This window comes from Chlamydotis macqueenii, chromosome 1 (assembly GCF_036417535.1).
Source record: "Chlamydotis macqueenii isolate bChlMac1 chromosome 1, bChlMac1.mat, whole genome shotgun sequence".
In the NCBI taxonomy this organism is placed as follows: domain Eukaryota; kingdom Metazoa; phylum Chordata; class Aves; order Otidiformes; family Otididae; genus Chlamydotis; species Chlamydotis macqueenii.
In genome coordinates, this window is record NC_141556.1 from 99,330,338 (window position 1) to 99,350,526 (window position 20,189).

The 20,189-nt window shown below is 48.8% G+C and overlaps 1 protein-coding gene across 1 annotated transcript; it reads right to left on the minus strand.

The window, feature by feature from the left end:
• Positions 1-10,036: 10,036 nt before the first annotated feature.
• LOC147602232 (ADP-ribosylation factor-like protein 13B) lies at positions 10,037-15,373 on the minus strand. The gene is made up of 7 exons (XM_086771957.1): positions 15,333-15,373; positions 14,880-15,023; positions 13,945-14,015; positions 12,548-12,797; positions 11,866-11,971; positions 11,187-11,389; positions 10,037-10,335 (listed from the first exon to the last, which is right to left on the minus strand). Exons 2-7 carry the CDS (start codon positions 14,936-14,938, stop codon positions 10,185-10,187), a joined length of 840 nt encoding a protein of 279 aa, XP_086628083.1. The 5' UTR covers positions 14,939-15,023; positions 15,333-15,373; the 3' UTR covers positions 10,037-10,184.
• Between the last annotated feature and the right edge of the window lie 4,816 nt (positions 15,374-20,189).

Here is a 20,189-nt window from a genome sequence, read left to right on the forward strand (position 1 = left end):
GATATTCCATACCAGATGAGACTGTGCTCAGCAAACAGAGCTCAGGGAAAAGAGGAGGAGGGGAAACGTTTGTGGTTGTTGCGCTTGTCTGCACATGCAGTCAGGACGCATGCTGAGGCTCTGCTTGACAGAAGGTGGCTCAGCATCTACCCACTGATGGGCAGCAGTGACCGAATGGCTCTTTTTGTTCTGCTGGAGGACGCAGCTTTTGCTTTCCCCATTCAATGGCCACTATCTCTACCCACAAGTCTTCTCACCCTCCTCCTCTCTTCTCCCTCTCCAGCAAGTCCCTGGCTGTGTCTTTAGCTGTTGGCCAAGGTCAACCCACCACACTCCTTCTTGCTGCCCAAGGTGGGGCCAAGACAATGACAGCTTTGATCTGAGCACGTGAGAGCCATTCAGCCTCAGCTCATAGGCTCCTGTCCTCCGAGGTCCCATTTTGATCAGCAGCTGAAGCTAAAGAACCCCAACTGCATTCCTACCAGAGCAGCCGAGACGCAGACAGATGTTCTCTGCTGCCAGCTTGCCTCCATGAGCAGATTCACTGAGAGCAGGGATACTGGGAGTTACCAGAGACAGTTTGCTTTTTAAAAACAGACAAATTTTTTTTACCTCTTGTAAATGATAACTAACCTCAAGTTAAGGTCATTTCAGATGATGCAGAAAACGGAATCATTAAATAGGAAAACTTTCCAAAGTTGTCATCTTCCCAGTCGAGAGCAAGGAAAGTGGAAAAAACTAGGGGAACCATCCCTCACAGATCTATGTGGTACCTCATCACCTGGGATAACAACCCCTGCTCTTCTGAAGCTTCTGCCTTCACGGGTGCCTTTGCACGGCTCTGCCAGGGCTCCACGGCAGAAACAGGGCAGATTTGTTCCCCAGCAGAGACGGCAGATCCTGTTGAACTACTTAAACCCCGTTCTATGAGATTACCCGAGAAGAGCTTCTCCACAAGCGAGCTCCGTGTGTGCAGAACTGACCGGTCCCTGAAAAGGAGAGCAAGACGGTGACAAGGATCAAAACGGGGCTCCGCAGAAGGCACCGCACTGCCAAAAACCCTCCCGCGCAGGGGCGGACGCTGTCCCAGCCCACGGGTCAGCCCCGGCGGAGCTGGCTCGGAGAGCACGGCCGCGCAAGTTTCCAGCCCGTTCTGCCGAGCGGCGAAATGTAACGGCTCAGCGCGCAGCGCACGGACAGACCGGTCACAGCGCCGGCGCCTGGGCCGCCTCACGGAACCATTTCCCGCCCCTGCCCCCGGCTGCGTGTCGTGGGGGCGGCCCCGCTTCAGCTCCGGCCCTCTCCCGCGGCGCCTCCCGACCCCCCGCGGGGCTTGTGGCGCTTTTTGGGCAAACGGGGCCGGGCCGCGCAGCCGGCCGCCTCCCAGCAGCACCGCCAGCAGCGCCAGCAGCAGCTGCCGGCACCAGGCACTCACCGCCGCAGCTCCGCACCGGCCGGCCGCGCGCTCAGGGCTGCCAGCGCGACCGGTGTTGCCCCGGGCGACGGGAGAACGCGGCCGAGCGCGGCGGGCGAGGGGAGTTCGAGGCGGCGGTGGCGGCGGCGTTCCATTTCGGCTTCGCCGCGCCGAACGCGGCGCGCCCGCTCCGGGATCACTGCCCGGAGCCCCGCTCATGCTGAGCCGCTCACTGGTCGAAGCCGAGATGTCCGAGGCACCGGCGACGCGTAACCAGGCCGGTAACCCCTGGCCACCGCTAAGCGGAGGCTGTCATGGACCGGCCGCTCGGCAACAGCGGAACCCGAGGGCGCACAGGCGAGGGCAAGCCCGCGGCTAGCCAATAGGAGGTTACCACCCCGCGGAGGACCAGCCAATCAGCTGTAAGGGGGCGAGGCCAGAACGCCCGCCCCTCCCGGTCCCGCTGTCCGAAGGGAAGCACAGGCGCCACCCCTCAGGCGTGCGCGGGGGCGTGGCCTGTCCGCGCAGGTGCGCGTCCGTCCGCGGTGGGCGCTGTCCCGCTCGCTGTGCGCGGCGCCGCGGTAGTAGTGCTCCAGCACGGGCCCTCCATGGGCCACAGCCTCTTTCAGGCATCCGCCTGCCCCAGTGTGGGGTCCTCCCCGGGCTGCAAGGGGACAACCGGCCTCACCACGGGCTGCACCACGGGCTGCGGGGGAATCTTGGCCGGGACCCGCGTTACTCCTCCCCCTCCTTCTTCACTGACCTTGGCACCTGCAGCCGTTCCTCTCACCAGAAATTCCCCACGATCAGGCTCGGGCAGACGCCTCCTAGGGTCTCTTCACATCCCATCTCCTCTCCACTTCTTGCAGCCAGGCCGGGCCCAGTCGGCCGCCCAGAGGGAGGCCAGGGGGTGAGGGCCGCAAGGCCCACAAGGCTTGCGTCTCCCCGTCTTTGCCCACGCTCAGCATCCTCACATGTTGTTATTTTTTTCTTTCCTGTTCTTCCCCTTCTTAAATACACGGTGGCAGAGGCTTTGGCAGGGAACATTCTGTCACCAGCTGGCTCGGCCCTGGCCAGCAGCAGGTCTGCCCTGGGCCGGGCCCAGTCCACTGGACAAAAGGGAAACAACTTGTTACAGAAGCTGCCACCGTAGCCTCCCTCGCTCGATAAACCCAGGACAATTCTATAGGAAGCTGACAGACAGTTTGGCAAAGTTCCTGGGTAGCATGCTGAAGCAACAGTACAAAGTTTTCAACTCAAAGACTGGAATATCTTAGTGGAACAAATACTGTTCGAATTTTATTCAAAAAAAAAAAAAAAAACAAACCTGTGCTGCTTGCTTTGTTAGTGTCCATCAGTCTTTTCTAATGTGACATCATTCTATCCAAAAAGAACTGTTCTGAGGAAGTCTGCTGGTTTCTACTGGAGAAGAAAATGGTCAGGAGAACACTCCTGGCAACCTGATTTGAAAAGTCCTCTGAAACAGCCAAGCTGAGAAACCTATTTTGAAGTGACAGACAGGCCTCCAGAGGACAGAGTTACAGATCTTGGGGTCTCAGGGAAAGGATAATCACCACAGCCTTTCTCAAGCTCACACAGAAGGTGGAAGAGAACGTGGGCTTAGAGCCTCTTGCACAGGGGCTTCTCGGCCCCGCTGGTGGCCAGTGGCCAGCGGGGTGACTGATGTGCTTGAGGATGGCCAGTACCACTTGCCTCGTGGCCCTCTCTGCGGATGCCGTGCTGTTTCCATCTTGATCCTCATCAGCAGGGCTCACAAGGGGGCCATGAGAAAGCTGGCATCTTGTAAAGCTGGCGGTAACACAGCTAAAGACAGCAAGATCCAGATTGCACACATCCGCTTTTATGCAACCCCCTCCCTCCACTTCCTGTTGTGTTGGTGTGAAGTTAAAATGATGAAATCTTGAGAATAATCAAATCAAACTGACTGTGTTGTGCTACTAGAATACAACGAAAGTATTCCCGTCCTGACGGTCACACACAAATGGTTTCATCCTCACACGGAACTAGCAGATTTGGAACATTCCTCTCCACCCATTCCAAACATCCCATTCTTACGACGGATTTCCCCCTCCCCCCCCACATAGACCCTTCACAAATCTCAGGTAATAATTTCATTTGGATTGATAGGGTAGGTATTTATTTGTGTAACACACTGCTCTCAGGGGGACCTGGCAAAGATTTCTCATGCCAAAGTGCTGAATATAAACATTGCCTTGCTTTGCTAGCTACCAAAATCTGTTGGTAATACCATGGGATGGAGGACTGGGGTGTAGCAGGAGATCAAGGAATGCTTCTTCCAGAATCCCTTTGAAAGAGGGTTTCCATCCTTGCTGTAAGCAGGCGGCATAACGCTGTGGGGTAACGTTCGCAGACTGGTGGGTGTTGCACGGCAGAACTTGCAGCTTCGCAACAAGGCTCCGAGCGGGGCTGGGCTGCACGTGCACGGGAAGGGCTGCGAGCGGGGCTGCACGTGCACAGGAAGGTCCGCGGCGATTTGCGCGCGAGGCGCGGATAGGTCCGTGGGCGCAGGGGGCGGGTGTGTTCGCGTGCGCAGGGGGTGTTCGGGTAGATAATGCTGTGTTGCGCAGCATTAAATTGAAAGCTTGGCTCAACGGCAGCCGTGTGACGCCTTGCTTTCCCCGCAGCGGGGCTCCGGTGCATCGTGGGGCAGACAGCCGGACAGAGAGCCGGCATAACGCTGTCCTCGCAAGCAAGAGACCCATGGCTGTCTCCCAGGGAAGAGGAAAAGCATTTAAATAGGCACAGATGCAATTGTAACCCTCGTTGTTTATGTGTCACTTCTCTGTGATTTTTAACATGCAAAACTAACACATGACATGGAAGTATTCTGTAAGTCCTTAAAAATCTGGGGCTTCTTTTGTTTTCAAGATGGCATTTTAGTCTTATCGAGATGAAAAAGCGCAGGAGCTTATCTGCTGCTCTGCATAGCTTCTAGCGGCCTTCCAGTACCTCAAGGGGGCCTACAGGGAAGATGGGGAGAAACTCTTCAGCAGGGCCTGTTGTGACGGGACAAGGGGTAATGGTTTCAAAGCAGAGGGAGGTAGATTCAGATGAGATATCAGGACACAATTTTTGACACTGAGGGTGGTGGAGCACTGGAACAGGTTGGCCAGAGCGGTGGTGGATGCCCCATCCCTGGAAACGTTCAAGGCCAGGTTGCAGGGGCCTCTGACCAACCTGATCTGGTGGGAGATGTCCCTGCTCCTTGCAGGGGGGTTGGACTGGATGACCTTCAAAGGCCCCTTCCAGCCCTAACAGTTCTATGATTCGCTACCAGTTAATGCAGTTTTCCATCAGAGCTGATGACTGAATTAGTGCAAAACTGTCACTGTGTGCAATTTTCCGGGACGTTGTAGTAGACTACACACGATTCAGCTCTGTTTTCTCAACTGAATTTCTACCTATGCCCAACTCAGGTAACAAAACAAAGAAAACCACACATGGGAAGATTTCAGATGATTCAAAATAGCACGTATTGGTAGAAAACGTATTTCTCTTAAACTTCCCTGTCTAACTTCCTCCCCCTTCACATTGCCAGAAATAGGAAGTCTGCGTCTGGTCATGTCATCCCTCAGGAGAGGAATTGCTGCTGTAAGAGAAATGGAAGAGTCAAACATCCTCTGCTTGTATGCATTTGACCATCAGCGTTCTCATGCTTTCTAGGTATCATTTTATTGGCCGTAGGTACGTCTGTCCACTCAAACTTTCAACTAATTCTATAAAAAGTTAGAAAAATAGACTCCATAGTTGTTGCATGACCTTCCTATATTCACCCTATCATACGTGAATCCTACCAAATGCTTTAGAACCATTGATGAGCTGCAAAAATACCAAGCACTGCGCAGCACCTGGAGAAAGGTCTTGGTAAGCACATACGGTCCAGGATCATGGCATCTTGAAGGTATTTTTCTTCAGGTTTACAGCTGTGTATTTGCACAAGTGAACCCACTGCGTGTTTGTCGTAGTTCAGCCCTGATCAGGACCAGACTACGCAGTCTCTCTCTCCTGCTCCCCCCACCCTCCGAGAGAACAGGGGGAGATGATATAAGAAAAACGGCTCAAGGTTTGAGATAAGGACGGGGAGAAATCCTTAAAGTTACCGTCACGGGCAAAACAGACTCGACTTGGGGAAAACTATTCATTTATTTTCTAAAATTAGCAGGAGAATGAGACAGAGAACAAGATAACCTCTCCCCACCCCTCCCTCTTCCCGGGCTTAACATTATCTCTACTACCTTCCCCTCCCGAGCGGCACGGGGAGGGAAAAGGGAATGGGGGTCGCGGTCAGTTCATCACGCGTTGTTTTACGCCGCTGTATCATCGTCGGGGGAAGAACTCCTCGCATTCCTCCTCTGCTCCAGCGTGGGGTCCCTCCCACGGGCCACAGTCCTCCGTGAAACTGCTCCGGCGTGGGTCATCTCTTCCACGGGTGCAGTCCCTCTAGAACAGCTGTCCCAGCGGGCCCTCCACGGGCCACAGCCTCCTTCAGGCCTCCACCTGCTCTGGCGTGGGGTCCTCCACGAGCTGCAGGTGGATCTCTGCCCCTCCGTGGACCTCCATGGGCTGCAGGGGGACAACCCGCTCCACCATGGTCTTCACCACGAGTTGCAGAGGAATCTTGGCCAGGAGCCATATTACTCCTCCACCTCCTTCTGAACTGACCTTGGCGTCTGCAGCCGTTCCTCACAACAGGCTGGCAGACGCCTCTCAGGATCCTTTTTACATCTTATTCACTTCTCATCTCCTCTCCACTTCTTGCAGCCGGGCCGGGCCGAGTTGGGCCCAGTCGGCTGCCCGGCGGGAGGCCAGAGGGTGAGGCCTGCAAGGCCCATGAGGCTCGCGCCTCCCCCTCTCTGCCCCCCGCTCAGCTGCTTCACATCTTCTCTTCTTCTTTTTCCTGTTTTCCCCTACTTAAATACGTTATCGCAGAGGCGTTATCACGGGACATTCTGCTACCAATTGGCTCGGCCTTGGCCAGCAGCAGGTCCGCCCTAGGCCCGGCCGAGTCCACTGAACAAAGGGGAGCGACTTCTAGCAGTTTCCTACAGAAGCTGCCACCTTAGGCCCCCCCTCACTAACAAAACCAGAACAGTGTTCAATACCATGTTCACATGAGCATCCATGGACACACAGACCTTTCCTGATTTCACGCTAAGTCCTGAAGAAGAGCTGGTGATGTGAGAAGTGAATCACAAAGTCTGAACAACTAGGATAGAACAAACTCCATTTTAATGGTCATAACATCATTTGGCAAAAGCTAACACTGTCATTTTAAAAAACATCTCTGAATTTTTTTTTTTGTAAATTTTTTAAAATGCTGTTTGAGAACCAGTTATGCAATAACATTGTGGGAATCACTGCTGGGTCTTTGGCACAGAGTCTGCGGGAGAGGTTTTCCATAGAAATCTGTGGAAGAAATGTCAGAGAAGAAAAACACATTAATCTCTGTAGACTTACCATCTACCTTGCTTCCAGGCCATTGAAATAAGGAAAATTCTTGCTTCCTGAATGAAAGTCAGGTAGCCTAGAAGTTTAGAGCGAATTCCGACAAGCAACTTTCAGACAGTGCTATTGAATGTCGGGAGGTATATTGACCAAAACAGGTTTAACTCCATTTTGTTCTACGTGCATCAGCGTTTGCAAGATCAAGCTCAATGGTAATCTGTAAACATCGCTAACAATAGGAAATGAGACATCCAAAGTGTACAAACAAGAACTGAAAAAAGGAAGTAGCAACATTGGAATGTTGCTGTAGTCAAGTCAGCATTGCAATACAGTTGTAAGTGACAGTAACGCAATGCAGCATCCAGAATTTTGGGACAACTGATGCATGGCAATGCAAGGAGTCAGCTTACACACGGCAAATGTATCCGGAGGTGGCCTGTGGTTCTCAGAACGACAGAAATACACCAGGCCCATCGGGCTTCAGTCTTGTGAAGTGATGAGCACTGGTCAGTGAGAGCAGATCATCAGGTCCATGTGGAAACAAACAGGCAGCTTCATGCAGAACCAGCCTGGATGTGGAAGTGCCACTACGGATCCCAAATTAATAAGCCCTGCTGGATCTCTGCAGTCCTGCTTGGGTGTGTCTGAGGACCTCAGACTTCTTCCAGTGTGCAGGTAACCCAGCTCCTGTCCCCACTGCATCAGATGACGATGAACTGTCTACAGATGGACAGTGGAAATACACTCTGCCATTTTTATTTTGAATGCAAGATGTATTTGGACAGATTGGCCCTTGAAAATATTCCAATTTTTAATCACTTTTTCATCAGTGACTAGTCAAGTTTCTGACTCGCTTTTGTGAAAGCAATGACATCTTTCCCCACAGAGCAGAGCAAATCAGTACTGCTGGAAGCCCATACCATGAAGTGGGAAAAGGTATCAAAGAGTTCCTGGAGAGTAAGGTTTAGTAGCCGGTCTCTGTAGGAAGACCATTCCTGTTCCATCATTCCCAAATGTTTAAATGACGAATAACCACCAATTGAGACATCAGTTCTTGTTTGTTAGTACACCTACCCGGTAGAAGAGCTGCTGCTGGTATACAATTTAGGGAACCACTGTCCTCTGTGTTGAAAGGTGTTACTTTGTGGTGCCTTTTGAAATTGGGGATTTTAATTTTTCTCTTCCTGTTACCTATACCAAAGAGAAATAAAGCATTACCTATCATCCAGTTCTACTCAGAGAATCTCTTACCTCATCTTTTAATACCATTGAACTGCTCAAAGTCCATACCATGAAGTGGGAAAAAGTACCAAAGAGTTCCTAGAGAGTTTTAGTAGCCTGTCTCTGTAGGAAGACCATTCCTGTTCCATCATTCCCAAATGAATGTTTTAAACGACGAATAACCACCAACTGAGACATCAGTTCTTGTTTGTTAGTACACGTACCCCGTAGAAGTGCTGGTGCTGGTGTAGGGTTTGGGGAACCAGTGTCCTCTGTGTTGACAGGTGTTACTTTGTGGTGCCTTTTGAAATTGGGGATTTTAATTTTTCTCTTCCTGTTACCTATACCAAAGAGAAATAAAGCATTACCTATCATCCAGTTCTACTCAGAGAATCTCTTACCTCATCTTTTAATACCACTGTTGGGATGAGCTACATCAGCATTTTCTGTTTGAACTTAAACACAAATTTGTGTGAAATGTAAAATTTACAGAACATTTTGCTAGAGCAAATAAACCATAAGCATAAAATAGATACAAACTCTATGGTTGAATAAAGAAATTCAACGTAGCCTGGTACTGATGGAAAGTGTACCCCACATTTGATGATGTTCCAAAGGAACCCAGTTTCAGCTACACTACCAGTCACACCGACAAACACACACTTGGTCAAAGCTGATTTTCCAAGACAATCACCTGATGCTGCTTTTTTATGATTTCTGTGGATGACATTGATGTGCGGCATCATGAAAAAAAAGTCAGACATAGGGAAGAACTCTATCAAGAATAACATTAAATGAGACATTAAAAGGAACCAGTTTTATCTGAGACAAGGCCTTTTGAGGCTTCACGCTCGGCCTCTTCTTCGTGCTGCAAAAGCTGCGTAGTTGTAGAATTGCTAGTCATAAAATTTCTCGTTTACCATCATTTGTCTTTTGGCTACTGCTACTTGAGGAGGTCGGGGCATCCATTTGTTCCTGCTCTGCTTCAGCTTTCAGGAGAACTGCAGCCTTCTCAGTCTCCAACTTTGGCTGCTCCTTTTCCTTTTCAATTTGTTTTCCATACTAACAAAAAGTATAAGATGTTTTTAGTAAGTCCTAATGCTGAAAACTCACTAATAAGACAGGGAGTTTATTTTTAAAATCCAAATATTCCTAAAATATTGTTCAGTCCCTCATCTAGCATAGAAAATATTTTCAAATAGGTGAAGAAATTATATTTCCAGTATCTTGTCCAGAGGAAGAAAATAAAATTAAGAAAACAAAGAATTAACAGCAAAATAAATTATCTTTAGGTTCATAGCCTCTATTCTTGCTTTCTTTCGAGGCATATGACCAAAAAAACATGCTAGCTATATAAACAGCATCAACAGTCCCGAGCAAAAGGTTAGAAAACTCCTAATTTCTTCAATTATCCCTTTTTTTTTTAAAAAAAAAAAAAGTGATTTAGTTAAAGTATCCAGAAGGTGCTACCATGATTTGGACAAATACCCCTTGTGTCATACAGACTGAATGCCAGGCTGTTTCCCAGGTGCTAGATCACCAAATCACCATCTCTGCAATACTCCCAGCTGGACCCTTCTCTTCTACTCTGTATGTTATTATAAAGTGTGTTACTGTGCATGGAGCTGACTTTACAAGAGAGAGGGATACGGGTGCTTTTGTCCTGGAGAGAAGCAAATGTTGGAATTACTTAATGGAAAAGTCTGGGGATTAGAGTGTTTCTTGAGATGATGTTCTCTCAAGTCAATCGAATAAAAAAATACGGTACAATAAAAAAGAACACTTTGCAAGAAATTCATACACTTGGAATATTTTCCACTCCTGAATATCCCAGAGTTTAATTAGGAAATGTGTTGAGTCATCTCTTTACAATGCCTTGATGTTACTGTGTCTACAAAAATTTTTGTCCCCAAATCAATACGAGGGGATTTTCTTAACGTGAAAGCTTTGATTCAACGCACACAAAACCAGACTGCCAAGATGAGGGAGAAATAAATAAAATAATGCTGTGCAGACAGACATAGGACAATTCTTGCAATCGAACCATTTTTCTCATTACCTCTCAGACATGTGTTACTGGTAGGTCTAAAAGGATCCAGATTTCCACATCTTCTCCTACCTCAGAGATGACAGCAGATAGATGCTGGAAGGGGTTTCCACAGTTCTCAGGCTCAGGGCTGTCCTCGTCAGATACACGTCCTTCTTCTCTTGCCCTTGGTTGTTGTTGTTGAGTTTATGTAGTTGGTTTAGTGTTTTGGGGGTTTGTTTGTCGGGTTTTTTTGGGGGGGGAATGGGCATGGAAAGGAAGGGAGATGAACAAAGAGTTATGAAGAAGCCAAGCCATAAATTTTACACAGTAGAGAACACTTATTAGGTCATCTAATTCATTCTCCAGTTTATGCCAGCTGATTTTTACAAGATGCTTCTGGATTTTGAAAAACATTCTCCAAAAATCAAGAGGACAGGCTCACATCACTGAAGCACAAGTATCTGCCGTGGCAGAGGTAGAAACACGTGCTGCTGTGTGCCTGAGTGTTCATCAGCACTTCAAGAATTGGAAGCAATTTCTGGAGATGTGACAGAATACATCTGCAACTGGATAGCCTGCAGTTGATGGAGCACAGTGTTGAATCACGTTTGGCATCTAGTCTTTGATATTCACATGTGGGTTACAAAGTCTAACTTCCGTGAATCAAAGCTGATGTTAGAACACACTTGGAGGGAACAAGATTAAATGACAGGATTTCTTGCTTAGGTTAGCCTCCTGTCAAGTTCTATTAGCAAGGCCCAGTTTGTTCCACAACCACCTTGCCATTCTCATTCAGGGTGCATTTCCAGCACAGAGCCAACAGAATAAAGGGGATGAGCCAGGCAAAAAAAAAGTTTCTGTAGGTCTTAAAGAAAGGCTCTAGCACTCAGGTCTGTACTTTTAATAGGGAGACTCTTGGGTTGTCAGCTTTAAATCCTTGATAGCTTGGTTCTCACAAGGTCTGTGTACAGGAATGAATCCAGTCTCTGAGAGAAAGGGAGGAAGCAGAGGGCGGAAAGATGACAGAGAGAATACCTTTCTTCTCGTATCTTTCTCACTCGCTCAGCCCGTTCTCGTTTCATCTGTTCTTCATAGGCTTTTTGTTCGCTGGTGTCTCTTTGGATGCGCTCTTCTAAGTCCTCAAAATGATTTGCTATGATCCCCAGAAGCCAACAGAAACCTTTTCTAAGTGTTTCATCCATTTTCTTCTGACAGCTAATGATAGTTGAGCAAGGTTCCTATCAACAGAAGGAGAAGGAGGGGAAAATCATTTGCAGTTCAGATCACATTCCTTGGCTGAAAACGAGAAATGAGCCAAACAATTGCTGTTGACTGTGAAGCCTGCAAAAGACTTACAAGTATGGGAAATAAATTTGCATGTAGTTATTTTACACATTTAGGTGCTTTTTGGAATACTAAACTTGCTGTCCAAGTAAACAAGTTTTAAACCACATCAGTAATTATTTTTTTTTACATGGTTTCAGAGTGGACCAGCAGGTACGCTTTGAGAACCGTGTTAGAAAGATTTCTTCAACGGATCCATAGGCAGAACGTCAAGGTGAACAGTCCAATTGCTTGCAAAACAGTAGATGTACTGTGTCGTGGCTGGGATTGCAGGGTTCCAGTTTCGGTTTTACACTCTGTGGCACAATCCCCACCTTCTTGCAAGCATCACCTACCTATTAGAAAATGAAGCATCTTAAAACAGACTTACAATTTGACACAGACACTTGTGTTCATTGGCAAGCTTTTCCAGAGACAAGACTTCGATGATATCTGCTTCTGGCAGAGCTTCTTCTCTGTCCTGCTTATTTGCCAGCCTAAAGAAAAGATGAAAAGAAACAACTTAGCACCCTGACGTGAGAGATTCTCACATCTCCAAAAGCTACATTTTTGAGAAATGGAGGAAGAGGGGGAAGGAGGAGAAAGTCAAGATCAAATGCCTACTTCCAGCTTTAATTCTACTTAATAAACATGTTAGTCCATGCACTGTATTCAGCAGATACTAATAGTCAGTCATTTCTAAGCATCCCTCGGCAAAGCAATTCCGTTTTACACCTGAGAAGGCAGATGGAAAAGACTGTACTGTTCTGCACCTAGAGCTACGCAGCCCCATCTGGTGGAGTCCGGGAATGCAAGCTCAGAACTTTGCAACTTCCCAAACCGTGTGCATTTCCCCACAGAACACTGCTTCACGATCACCTCGGCTCTGCCTGCTCTCCAGAACTTCTCTCCAGTGCCAAACAACTTGATTTGTCATGTTTTGAACTTGCTCTTCATAAGTAACTTTCTACTTACGTTTGTACTAGACAGAAACACTGCTTGAGAAGGTGTACTGAAGGGCAACATTTACCACACTTCAGGCTGTCAGGAGAACATTTCAGAACATTACTTACACTAACATGGGTTTTCCTGATATCTTAGGGCTGTTTAAAACCTCTCTCATGGCTTCTCTGGTTTCTCCCATTCTTGCCACGTCGCTGGAATCCACCACAAATATTACACCGTGGGACTCGGCATAGTAATTTCTCCAGATGTCGCGAATTTCTTTTCCGCCTCCTAAATCAAAGATGGTGACTTCAAAGCGTCCCTGTTTCAGGTTAACCTTGGAAAACCCAACGGTTGGAGCCACGTCTTCAGGAGACTCTGTCAGAGTTCACAGAAGAAATCCTTCAGTCAAAAGTGTCCTGAGTTATTTCAACAGCATTTTACATTGTGATTTGTGTAGCAAAATTCCAGTTTTAAAAACATGGAGGAAACCTGTTCAGTGACAGCATATTGGTAACCACCTATTTTTTTACATTAAGACTTTCCCCTCTCCTCGGGGAATTTCAAATGAAAGCATTGGTCTCTCAACCAGAGTATTTTATATCATTTCACTAATTCAAAGTAATTCTGAATTTAAATGTGGTCTACAGCCTTCAGAGTTTTTGTCCTACACTCTCTTTCACTTCAGGCAACTGATGGAGACAGTCGCCTTCCTTTTAGTGACAATGTTCCTTCAGCTCTTTACTGAGCTACTGAAAAAACCTTCCTCTACTCCCAAAATACACTCTGATGCTCATGAAATTTAAACAAGAACCCAGAACAGATTTTGTTGCCATTTAGCATTCAGCGCAGTTAATAAGACAGGGGTCAACTCAAGGTACAGAAGCATCAAGGGACTCATCATTGGGTCTCGGTGTTCCCCAGATAATTCAGCACCTCTATGCGCCAATTTTTTCCTGTCTCAGTGGAGTAAGGGCTGTAATGCTGCCGGGTGCAACGCCTGAAGAGGCAGCTCTCTCCAGAGTATCTACCTGGCCTCCACACCATCCTATTACCTTTGGCAAAGACGTAGCAGAATGGTAGCCATTTGGTTGAACTACCACGGGTTTGGTCTACGGGAGCTCAACATGATGGTAGGTGCAGTGGCCAACAAGCAAATGCAGAGCTTGCTCTGCTGCTTCTCCTGAGCATTAAGCACGTGATTGGCAGCACCGACCTTTACAGTCACCGCAGTGTGACTTGCCTGATATCAAAAATCAGAATCTTGATCTTACAAAGGTAAGACTCCTTCATTTTTCTCTCATCTGCAGCTCTTCACACAATGGGGCCGGTGACCTGCTCACTTTGGCAACCACCCTTGTCCTACTTTGGGGGGTACCATTACCAGAATTGTCTTTCCACAGTATGGGAGGGAGAGATAAATGAAGAGACGAAGAAACATTTTTAGATTAAAAGGATGGAAAATTAGTAATTACACTCTCTCTTTCAATGCTCCACTGAGGTGATAAACCAATTAATGGCTTACCTCCTTGAATTCCTTGGGTGATAGCAGTTTTGCCAGCATTATCCAGACCCACCATTAACAGAGTCACCTTCCTTCATAAGGAGTAAAAAAGCAAGAAACACATTTCAAACATTTTTCCTCTAGCTAGACATCACTTCTTTCATTCATACACGCCTAGCAAATTTACCACTAAGGAGTAGGAAGAATAGGGATCAAAATACACCATTGTAACAACGCCTGCTGCTTGGTATCTGCTGTTCAAGGTGTCCAACTCTCAGATTAGACAGAACAGCAGAAGAAGGTATGAAATGAGAAGTCTAAGATTGTGCTCCAAGTTTCACAGGAGACACGGATTTTGCTTTCAACCTGTATTTGCCTGCTGAAAGTTAGTTTCACGGTACTGCCAATTTTATCCTTTTCTTTTGGTGTGGTCATGGTCTCAAACAATTTCCGTCATTTCTTTCCCACTCCCCTGTATTTTCACTGTCACTCTGCTTCAAAGTCGTGCCTCTACTCAAAACTCATTTCAGTACACAACACTCGTGTAGACAACAGCAGATGCTGTCAACAAGCGGCACTGGTACTCATTGTGCCTTGGTTTCCAGCAGGAGCAATCTGCACTGCAAATGTGCAAACCAGTGCTGTTGAGCACATACAACATTTTAGGAAACAGCATCATCCCATAACATTCAACTTGAGGAAACAGTATGTGAAGGCCAAGTATTTTGAAGTTTGTACGTTGCAGAAGTCAGAAACAACACCTGAATTAACTTTTTAAGTTCAGAAGATGTCTTGATTCTCTCTTGGAGAAAAAAAAAAAAATACAGGTTTTTGTCTCAGAATTAAAAAATGGGAAATCATGTTATACAGCTAAGACAGCAAAACATAGGTGAGAGGACATGAAATACAGTTTGGGAAGGTCAGCACAGAAGTGTAAAATACTTTCATGCGTTTACCTGACGGGTTCCTGGCGTCGTTTTAACCAGTTCCAGCAGCTGGCCAATAGCCTGAACATCCCTCTTTGTTAGCCAGTCAGAGCCAAGAAGGCTACAGAAACGATGGGGACAGGCCAGGGGAACACAAGAAGACTGGGAGAGAGACTTCAGGATAAAACAAAACAAAACAAAAATGCATAGTTAGCCCCAGTGTATAAGCAAGGCAAGCCATTTCCCTAGCAGCAGCCTGTTTATTCAGAGTGTGTCGTATTCAGTCAGCCCCAGGACAGTCTCATGGTGTCTTTCCCTTTTCCATCCTCTCACTCTTCATCTGCCCCCATTTTACGTATCTGGGCAGCAACAACACGGCACTCTTCCAAAATAAGAAGGCAAGACCACTGCACATAAGGAAACCTGCAAGTTAAAGCAGGAACATACAGGAAGCTCTGAAATCCCAGGGCTTGCCTCACTGACACAAACAGATCCACAACAAGGAAACTGGGTTCTCTGGGTTCCTCTTGCTGAGGTTTCTCTGTGGAGCAAACAATGGAGAATAACGCTGAGATGATGCGCATGTTTCTTTCTTGGTACGCACGCTGAGCTATGAAACACTCCAACTCATAAAAACCGTGCGGTCAAGTGCACAAAGATGCACAAGCTTTGAAAGTCCCTTGGTTATTCAGCTCAAACAACGCTCCTGCAAACAACAGCCGTTGTCCAGGTAAAGGCCTTTCACCGGCAAGCTCTGGGCAATTTTCCTTCCCCAGTTCCCATCCACAGCCTCCCTCCTAGGAGCATGTCACGAGTCTGGCTGCTTTCTTCTGCACCGCACTCCGTGTGAGGCTGTGCTTTGTCTGTTTGGCCAAACCACTGCTGAGAACACACCAATCTTTTGGCTCTCGCTGGACAGTGCTTGCTTCTCTCCTTCCCGCTCTGCCCTGCGCCACTCTCCCCCAGCCAGGAGGCTGGGAGGGGGTACAGCCAGGACAGCTGCCCCAATGGACCAGAGGGATATCCCATACCAGATGAGATTGTGCTCAGCAAACAGAGCTCAGGGAAAAGAGGAGGAGGGGAAACGTTCGTGGTTGTTGCGCTTGTCTGCACATGCAGTCAGGACGCATGCTGAGGCTCTGCTTGACAGAAGGTGGCTCAGCATCTACCCACTGATGGGCAGCAGTGACTGAATGGCTCTTTTTGTTCTGCTGGAGGACGCAGCTTTTGCTTTCCCCATTCAATGGCCACTATCTCTACCCACAAGTCTTCTCACCCTCCTCCTCTCTTCTCCCTCTCCAGCAAGTCCCTGGCTGTGTCTTTAGCTGTTGGCCAAGGTCAACCCACCACACTCCTTCTTGCTGCCCAAGGTGGGGCCAAGACAATGACAGCTTTGATCTGAGCACGTGAGAGCCATTCAGCCTCAGCTCATAGGCTCCTGTCCTCCGAGGTCCCATTTTGATCAGCAGCTGAAGCTAAAGAACCCCAACTGCATTCCTACCAGAGCAGCCGAGACGCAGACAGATGTTCTCTGCTGCCAGCTTGCCTCCATGAGCAGATTCACTGAGAGCAGGGATACTGGGAGTTACCAGAGACAGTTTGCTTTTTAAAAACAGACAAATTTTTTTACCTCTTGTAAATGATAACTAACCTCAAGTTAAGGTCATTTCAGATGATGCAGAAAACGGAATCATTAAATAGGAAAACTTTCCAAAGTTGTCATCTTCCCAGTCGAGAGCAAGGAAAGTGGAAAAAACTAGGGGAACCATCCCTCACAGATCTATGAGGTACCTCATCACCTGGGATAACAACCCCTGCTCTTCTGAAGCTTCTGCCTTCACGGGTGCCTTTGCACGGCTCTGCCAGGGCTCCACGGCAGAAACAGGGCAGATTTGTTCCCCAGCAGAGACGGCAGATCCTGTTGAACTACTTAAACCCCGTTCTATGAGATTACCCGAGAAGAGCTTCTCCACAAGCGAGCTCCGTGTGTGCAGAACTGACCGGTCCCTGAAAAGGAGAGCAAGACGGTGACAAGGATCAAAACGGGGCTCCGCAGAATGCACCGCACTGCCAAAAACCCTCCCGCGCAGGGGCGGACGCTGTCCCAGCCCACGGGTCAGCCCCGGCGGAGCTGGCTCGGAGAGCACGGCCGCGCAAGTTTCCAGCCCGTTCTGCCGAGCGGCGAAATGTAACGGCTCAGCGCGCAGCGCACGGACAGACCGGTCACAGCGCCGGCGCCTGGGCCGCCCCACGGAACCATTTCCCGCCCCTGCCCCCGGCTGCGTGTCGTGGGGGCGGCCCCGCTTCAGCTCCGGCCCTCTCCCGCGGCACCTCCCGACCCCCCGCGGGGCTTGTGGCGCTTTTTGGGCAAACGGGGCCGGGCCGCGCAGCCAGCCGCCTCCCAGCTGAAGGGGCGAGCTGGAATGGGGCGGTGGGGGTGGCCCTGCCCTCCCGGCTGGGTGCCGGCAGGCGCGGCGGCGGCGGGGCGGCGTGCTCCCGCCGGTGTTGGCGGCCTTCTCGAAGCCAGCCGGTACTGGAGGGGCAGCGGAGCTGCGCCTGGGAGGCTGCTCGGAGGCTGCTGGCGGCCGAAATGCCCCCCCTGCAGCTGACGGGAAAGTTCGCTTGGTTGGCACCGAAGGAAAACACTCGCTAGGTTTTGGTTTCGGGAGAGCGGCTGCGTTGTGGAGTCCGGGCAAGCGGCCCTGACTGCTGCAGAAGGTCAGACAGAGCATCCTAGGCCAGAACTACTTGCTCTCAGGTATACATAAAAAGAAAAAAGTCTAAGCTGATGTCTTTGGCACGAAAGTCTTTGATCTTGGTACTAAAGGAAGACAGGAGCAGAATTGCAGCTCACAGGAGTCTTGTTTCTGACGTGTTTTACTCATTATTAAACAGGCAGAAGAAAAACGTTGTGTTGATTATTCGGGCTGTTGTTGGAATGCTAGGGGAAGATGAAAGTTCATTTTATAATTTATTTTTGACCAGGTCCTAGAAATAAAACTTCTAATAAATCTTTGGTCATATTCTTTTCTCCTGTTTTCATCACGTTTCCTGTTCGATTTTTTTCCCCTCTCTGCGTACCTTGTCAAGATTTCTGTTTTAGCAGCAGTGGGAAATCAAAAGTTGTCTTACTTATGGAACATTTCTGGGATGGGGGAAAAAACCAGCAAGCAGAAAGATAGAATCATAGAATCATAGAATCACATGGTTGGATGGGACCTATAAGATCATCTAGTCCAACCGTCTTCCCACTACCATTGCTGCCACAGCTACTAAAGCATATCCTGTAGCTTCTCATCAAGCCGCCTCTTGAACACTGCCAGGGACGGAGACTCCACCACCTCCCTGGGCAGGCCGTTCCAGTGCCTTACCACTCTTTGAGAGAAAAAGTTTTTCCTCAAGTCCAATCTAAACCTCCTCTGGTACAACTTGTGGCCATTTCCTCGGGTCCTGCTTGTTGCCTGGGAGAAGAGGCCAAACCCCTGCTCATCACAACCTGCCTTCAGGAAGCTATAGAGTGCAATGAGGTCTCCCCTGAGCCTCCTCTTCTCCAGACTAAACAATCCAAACTCTCTCAGCCGCTCCTCATAAGACTTGTGCTCCAGACCCCTCACCAGCTTTGTTGCCCTTCTCTGGACACGTTCCAGGGCTTCAATGTCTTTCTTGTAGTGAGGGGCCCAAAACTGAACACAATACTCAAGGTGCGGCCTCACCAGTGCCGAATACAGGGGGATGATTACCTCCCTGCTCCTGCTGGCCACACTATTTCTAATGCAGGCCAGGATGCCGTTGGCCCTCTTGGCCACCTGGGCACACTGTCGGCTCATGTTCAGCTGAGCATCAACCAACACCCCCAGGTCCCTTTCCTCTTCACAGTCCTCCAGCCACTCAGCTCCGAGCCTATAGCGCTGCATGGGGTTATTGTGGCCAAAGTGCAGGACCCGACACTTGGCCTTGTTGAACCTCATGCCATTCAGCTCAGCCCAGTGATCCAGCCTATCCAGATCCCTCTGAAGGGCCTCCCTACCCTCAGGCAGATCAACACCACCACCCAACTTGGTGTCATCTGCAAACTTACTGAGGGTACACTCAATCCCCTCGTCTAGGTCATCAATAAAGATATTGAACAAGATGGGCCCAAGTACCGACCCCTGGGGGACACCACTTGTAACAGGCTGCCAGCTGGACTTGACTCCATTAACCACCACCCGCTGGGCACGGCCCCCTAGCCAATTCTTTATCCAAAGAAGGGTATACCTACCCAGTCCACAGGCAGCCAGTTTCCCTAGGAGAATACTGTGAGAGACCGTGTCAAAGGCCTTGCTGAAGTCCAGGTAGACCACATCAACAGCCTTTCCTTCATCCACCAGTCTGGTCACCCAGTCGTAAAAGGAAATGAGGTTGGTCAAGCACGACCTGCCTTTCGTGAACCCGTGCTGGCTGGGCCTGATCCCCTGGATGCCACTCATATGCCGAGTGATCTCACCCAAGATGATTTGCTCCATAACTTTCCCAGGTACTGAGGTCAGGCTGACAGGCCTGTAGTTCCCCGGATCCTCCTTACGGCCCTTCTTGTAGATGGGAGTCACATCGGCAAGCCTCCAGTCCTCCGGGACCTCCCCAGATAACCAGGACCGCTGGTAGATGGCCGAGAGCGGCTCGGCAATCACCCCCACCAACTCCCTTAGCACCCTAGGATGGAGCCCGTCCGGTCCCATGGACTTGTGGCAGTCCAGATGGAGAAGGAGCTCTCTAACTGTCTCCACCTGTACCACAGGGGGTGTACTCGGCCTTGCATCCCAGACTTCCAGATTAGGGCATAAAGTGCCCTGAGGATAACTGATCTGCCTATTAAAGGCAGAAGTAAAGAAGGCGTTGAGGACCTCAGCCTTCTCCTTATCCTCAGTGATCACATTCCCCGCTGCATCAAGTAAAGGGTGTAAATGCTCCTTATTTCTTCTCTTACCACTGATATATTTGTAAAAGGATTTCTTGTTCTCTTTTACTGCAGTGGCCAATCTGAGTTCATGCTGAGCTTTTGCCTTCCTAACTTCCTCCCTGCATACCTTAGAAACTTCTTTGTAATCTCCCCAAGTAGCCTGTCCCTTCTTCCAGAGGACATAGACTCTCTTTTTCTTCCGGAGCCTCAACAATAGTTCCCGGTTCATCCACACCGGTCTTCTTCCCCTACGGCTCGCCTTACAGCATTCAGGAACAGCCTGTTCTTGTGCCTTTAAGATCTCCCTCTTGAGGATGCTAATGCAGACGGTATTGTTATAAATGAGTTGAGCCCCAAAACAGGATTCCAATTATAGTTTCCAGTTTGTTGAACAGAAACAA

Excerpts from the sequence above, each read along its gene's own strand:
- LOC147602232 (XM_086771957.1), bottom strand. The coding sequence starts at position 14,938 with ATGTTCAGGCTATTGGCCAGCTGCTGGAACTGGTTAAAACGACGCCAG. Across the intron at positions 11,972-12,547 it reads TCAGGAAAACCCATGTTAGT|GCTGGCAAATAAGCAGGACA; the intron begins GTAAGTAATGTT and ends TCTTTTCTTTAG. Across the intron at positions 10,336-11,186 it reads AGAAAGATACGAGAAGAAAG|GGCAAGAGAAGAAGGACGTG; the intron begins GTATTCTCTCTG and ends ACAACAACCAAG.